General features: G+C 38.9%; 1 protein-coding gene across 1 annotated transcript in view; it reads right to left on the reverse strand.

Moving 5' to 3' along the window:
* The window catches only part of LOC144975394 (uncharacterized), a gene marked incomplete in the record, with an annotated part of 159,214 nt that extends 157,043 nt beyond the window's left edge, over nucleotides 1-2,171 (reverse strand). The window contains 1 exon segment of the mRNA XM_078919416.1: nucleotides 1,979-2,171. Coding sequence (XP_078775542.1) covers nucleotides 1,979-1,987 — 9 coding nt within the window.
* Nucleotides 2,172-6,088: the final 3,917 nt, after the last annotated feature.

Genomic DNA, 6,088 nt, shown 5'->3' on the forward strand with positions numbered 1-6,088 from the left:
CTTTCCGATCATGAGCGACATGGACAAGAAGTGAACCAAGCTTTGAACTAAAACCCATTACCTAGAAGTGGAAGGTCCAGGTTTGAATGGTGTGCTGTACACATTTATCCACTATCCATTGAGACTCGAATGCTATGTAAATAAATTTAAATAAATATAGAGTGCATTTCCATTGGTTTGTATCACAATGTATCACCTATTCCCCAGCAAGCTATATAATCAAACTATGTATTTCCTTCAATTATTGTTACATGAATAAATAGATTATTTTTTTAAATCCAGTAAGCTGGAGAAGAATGAAGACATGAAATATAATGAGTACGAGCTGGCCACTTCATTTCCTTACACTACACAAACAAAAACCTATAACTGACTCTAGTTTAGTTTTCAATTTCAAGTAAAGAGAAATATTTATTTCGCTGAGATTAATTCAAGCACTTTGAAAAAATGTTTAAACTCAAACAAAACATCTTAATTTGACCCAGTCATGTAGATGGTACATGAAAAAACATTTAAGTTGATACTTTATTTGTTTCTCTATGACAAACGGCCGGTTCCAGGATTATTGATATTTTTCTGTTGGAAACATGCCATTTTACAGAGAGAATCTCTGATTACCTAAATAAGCTCAGAAGACACCAGCAAAGCATCATCTTTCAACTAAGAACACAACACATACCGCTCAACAACCATTTAAGCAAAATTACAAAAGACACATCCCCTTCCTGCCCCCTATGTCAACACCCCAATGAAACAGTAACACACCACTTGCTTGAATGTCAACCTCTTGAAGACCTGAGATGCACATTCCTCCCACCAAATCCAAGCATCAGTAACACACTTTATAGTCACCTGGAACAACTACAAAAGACATCTAACTTCTACGTCATGGCACAAGACCGAAGGGCTAGAGCTCAGGTGGTCGCTGGTTCGGATAAGTAAGTAAGTACAGAGAGAATCTATGATCTATGCTGCCTCAAAACCAACCAGCATCTCACGGCGATCTGGAAAGTTCAGGTTTTGAGGCGAAAATGGCCCGTTTGTTTCAAAAAATGTATTTCAATTAAGAAATAATTGGCAAGTGTTGGGTATCATTTTAAAGGTAAGAAAATAAACTTTATTTAATATAAAATATTTCCATGTGGGGTAAAAAAGGAAATATAATTAGGGTTAAAAATTGAAAAAGTTTTTGCCCCTAAAATAAAAAGTAGGGTTGGCAAATAGAATAAGGAAGTGTGTGAGTGTATCGATTTTGATTAAATTTGACAGAGATATTCTTCAATTAATTAAATTTTAAAAATTAAATAATTAAAATTCCCTTTATTCATCCTCCAGGGGAAATTTGCCTTTAGGTCACTTAAAATGATACCAAAATTAGCCACGAAAGTTTACAAATAACGCCATGGTGACCAAAACAGTTCAGTAAAGGGCAAAAAAAAATAGCGGGTTAGTTTCAGTTTCACCACAGCGAGCCTACCGGCGGCCACTGACATGGAGTTACCAAATTCATTATAAATTTAGCCAACACCATATCAAGATGTAAGGTTCGTGATACCTACATATTCGTTCAAACATGAGTATGAGCAATTAACTCCATGAGTCACTATCGAACTGTCTGAGTCACAGTCACAGATAAAACGAAGCCAAGTTCAAGTGTTCAAATTTTGAATACTGATCCTGATCCTGGTTCTGATTCTGACATTTAAAAAGTTTCAATGGAATATGAAGCTGACATTGTATAAATAATATTGCAATATTTTAACTCAACGGTCGCGTTTGAGGAGAAACACGGAATTCACATCGACACAAAAATTTAGGGTTGAGAAAATATTTCGACCGCTGAAGATTTCAACGCGAAGATAAGAAAGTGGAGGGAGTGGGAGTGGGATGAGTCTTGAGTGTGGCAGAATCACGATAGGAGTTTTATTCGAAACAAATGAACATTTACATGGCATGTAAATAAACAAAAAGAACCTACCTTCCACATTGATTTGGGTCGCTCCTCAGGCAAATGAGCCGTGACATATAATTCCAAAACAAAGAAGTCAACTTGAATACTTTTTCAAATCTTCATATTTCTTTCCTCCATCTTGTCATTGTTACTCACGATGTTACCAGATTGACATTGACGACGTGAGCAATGCCTGATACATTTTACTGATAATAGCCATTTAAAATTTTCTAATAATATATCACATCTATTCTCAAAAACTGTACACGTATTTACCCCTTCCAAAACATTTATCACATTTCATGTAGTCTCACTTATTTTGGAAATAGAATACGTTACAATTTTGTTTACTTGTCCAAGATGCGAGTTTCATTTTGGCGACCTGACCGCAGGAAGGTAAACAACTCATGAAAAGTGAGTGGAGCAGGCACTTATGTTGGTAACAACAAGATATGAAGTGAATAGAAAAGTGCCAGAAGACAATAGAGAATGAAAATTTTTCGCGGCTGTGGTGGGATTTGAACCTGCGACCTTATTGGTACGACAACTCCGCCTGGCAGGTGAGAGCGTGGCTCTACCGTGTGAGCTATCAACGAACACAAAAATATTCGTTTCAAACTCAAAGTCATTACTAGATCCCTCTCTCACCCACTTCTTGAGATCGCCGATTCGTTCACCACCATCGCGAATAATTTTGACCAGCAGTTAAGCTTAATAGCCAATATTCTCAACACAAACATATAACATAGAAACGATTGAGACATTGAGTATGCTCCGGTGTATGGGGTGAATTTTTAATTCAGAAAAGTGAGTGGAGCAGGCACTTATGTTGGTAACAACAAGATATGAAGTGAATAGAAAAGTGCCAGAAGACAATAGAGAATGAAAATTTTTCGCGGCGGTGGTGGGGCTCTCACCTGCCAGGCGGAGTTGTCGTACCAATAAGGTCGCAGGTTCAAACCCCACCACCGCCGCGAAAAATTCACCCCATACACCGGAGCATACTCAATGTCTCAATCGTTTCTATGTTATATGTTTGTGTTGAGAATATTGGCTATTAAGCTTAACTGCTGGTCAAAATTATTCGCGATGGTGGTGTACGAACGAATCGGCGGTCTCAAGAAGTGGGTGAGAGAGGGATCTAGTAATGACTTTGAGTTTGAAACGAATATTTTTGTGTTCGTTGATAGCTCACACGGTAGAGCCACGCTCTCACCTGCCAGGCGGAGTTGTCGTACCAATAAGGTCGCAGGTTCAAACCCCACCACCGCCGCGAAAAATTTTCATTCTCTATTGTCTTCTGGCACTTTTCTATTCACTTCATATCTTGTTGTTACCAACATAAGTGCCTGCTCCACTCACTTTTCTGAATTAAAAATTCACCCCATACACCGGAGCATACTCAATGTCTCAATCGTTTCTATGTTATATGTTTGTGTTGAGAATATTGGCTATTAAGCTTAACTGCTGGTCAAAATTATTCGCGATGGTGGTGTACGAACGAATCGGCGGTCTCAAGAAGTGGGTGAGAGAGGGATCTAGTAATGACTTTGAGTTTGAAACGAATATTTTTGTGTTCGTTGATAGCTCACACGGTAGAGCCACGCTCTCACCTGCCAGGCGGAGTTGTCGTACCAATAAGGTCGCAGGTTCAAACCCCACCACCGCCGCGAAAAATTTTCATTCTCTATTGTCTTCTGGCACTTTTCTATTCACTTCATATCTTGTTGTAAACAACTCATGCTAGCCATAGCATTGCCAAACTATTGGAGTTGTCTTTCTTTAACTTTTACAAACTCAAAACGACAGGTACCCTCATAGCAGCAGCAGTCTAATTATGGTTTTCACACTACTATGTTATGATGATCGACCCAATCAGCAAAGTCTGGTCCGCACTCGTGCATCGTCGCAAACCCGCCGGGTAGCATCGTCACAACACACCGTTCGACTAGATGCTCTGCCGTCTCAGGTTTTTGCCCACAGCGGGTACATGTTGGACAGGTAGAAAGACCCCACCGATGAAGCGCACTTGCCGTTAGGAAGCTCCTCGACCGAAGCCGATTCGCAGCCACCCAATGTCTCCTTTTACTGGTATCAAAGCCTGGCAACTTCTCACCAAGCTTAGAGGAGTGTACGTCCCCACCCCCCACGAGGGATTGAATTCGTCCAAACCGACTTCCATCTAATGTAAATAAACGAACTGGGGGTGGGGTGTGCACATATATTAACAACAAATGGTGCCACCCCAATAACTGTCAGATAAAGAAAATGTATTGTGACGATAAAATTGAATTTATTACTGTTTCGTCACGACCATATTACCTACCCGGGAATATACTCATGTCATCATCATCAACGTCTACATTCCACCATCATCAGACAACACCACAGCGAAAAATATTTTGAGGAAAGAAATACAGGACATTCAAATTAAGTCACCCGATGCCGTATTGATGGTCACTGGCGATTTTAACCAATGTAACGATTTTACTCTCCCGGGACTTCATCAATACGTGGACTGCGAGACAAGGGACAAAAAAACATTAGATTTATTCCTGTGTAATATTAAAAATAGTTATAAATGTTTACCCCGTGCCCCATTAGGTTTATCTGACCACTGCATGCTCTTGCTACTCCCCACCTACCGCCCTGTTTTTAAACGTGTAAAACCAGTAAAGAAAAGTGTACAGATCTGGAATGGAAGTGTGTGTGAAGATTTGCGTGGTTGTTTTGAATGCACTGACTGGAATGTTTTTATCGAATCATGTGATAGTGTGGATGAGCTGAATGACTGTGTGAGTGAGTATTTAAAATTCTGTGAACAGCTAGTGTCTTGTAAAAAAGAAATAAAATATTATCCTAACAACAAGCCTTGGATAACAAAAGATCTAAAACTTTTATTGAACCAAAAGAAAACTCTCTATACTAGTGGAAACAAAAAAGATCTGAAAACAAAACAAAAAGAGATAAAGAGGGTAATATCTAGTTGTAGAGATAAGTACAAAAATAAAATTGAAAAATGCTTTTCTTCTGGGGATATAAGGGACACGTGGCGGGGGCTTAAAACTGCTGTGAACTATAATCCAAAGCCCACGATTATATCAGAAGATATCGAAATTGAAACTTTAAATAAATTTTATTCACGTTTCGACACAGCAAACAAATTTGATATTGAAAATGAAAAACATAAATTAGACAGGGCTTTGGAAGATGAAATGACTATTGCGGTCAGTGAAGAGGAAACGAGATTCGTATTTTCGAAACTAAACGAGAGGAAGGCTGCTGGGCCGGATGGATTGAAAGGAAAACTATTAAAAGAATGTGCCCACCAGCTTTCCCCCATTTATACACATATTTTTAACTGGTCCCTCCAATGCGTTTCAATCCCTGAAATTTGGAAAACTTCAAAAATTATTCCTGTTCCAAAAAAAGAAAAACTTGAAACTATGAACGATCTCAGACCTGTTGCACTGACTTCAATAGTCATGAAATCTTTAGAAAAACTTGTTCTTGTTAAAATTAGGAATCAGTTTATGCCATTGAGTGATAGTCATCAATTTGCTTACAAACCAGGACGTGGCGTAGAGGATGCCATTTTGCTGTTTACAAACAACATCTACAGGCATCTAGATCACGCTAGGAGCTATTGCAGATTGCTTTTTGCAGATTTTTCTTCAGCGTTCAATACAATGCAACCTCGGTTGGTTGTTCAAAAATTGACTAGTCTGAATTTAAACAAGTATATAATTGCTTGGGTGCTCGAATTTCTTACGGAGAGAGCACAATATGTTCAATTAGGGCAAAACAAATCTTCCTGTATAACTACAAATACTGGTGCTCCTCAAGGTTGTGTATTGTCCCCTGTATTATTCACAATATACACGAATGACTGTAGAAGTCAAAACCTGAGTGTACCTTTAATAAAGTTTGCAGATGACACCGCTCTTCAAGGCCTCATAACAAATGGCAACGAAGTGGCTTATAGGCAAGAAATTGATAGATTTGTGTCTTGGTGTGATGCCCACCACCTAGAGCTTAACATAAGCAAGACAAAGGAGCTAGTGATTGACTTTAGGAGAGTGAAGGAACCGATAGAACCGTTAAAATTAAAGGACCAATTCGTCCAGCGAGTTCCTC

Source organism: Berghia stephanieae, chromosome 6 (assembly GCF_034508935.2).
Source record: "Berghia stephanieae isolate SIO BIC M18660-M18661 chromosome 6, UCSD_Bste_1.3, whole genome shotgun sequence".
NCBI lineage: Eukaryota > Metazoa > Mollusca > Gastropoda > Nudibranchia > Aeolidiidae > Berghia > Berghia stephanieae.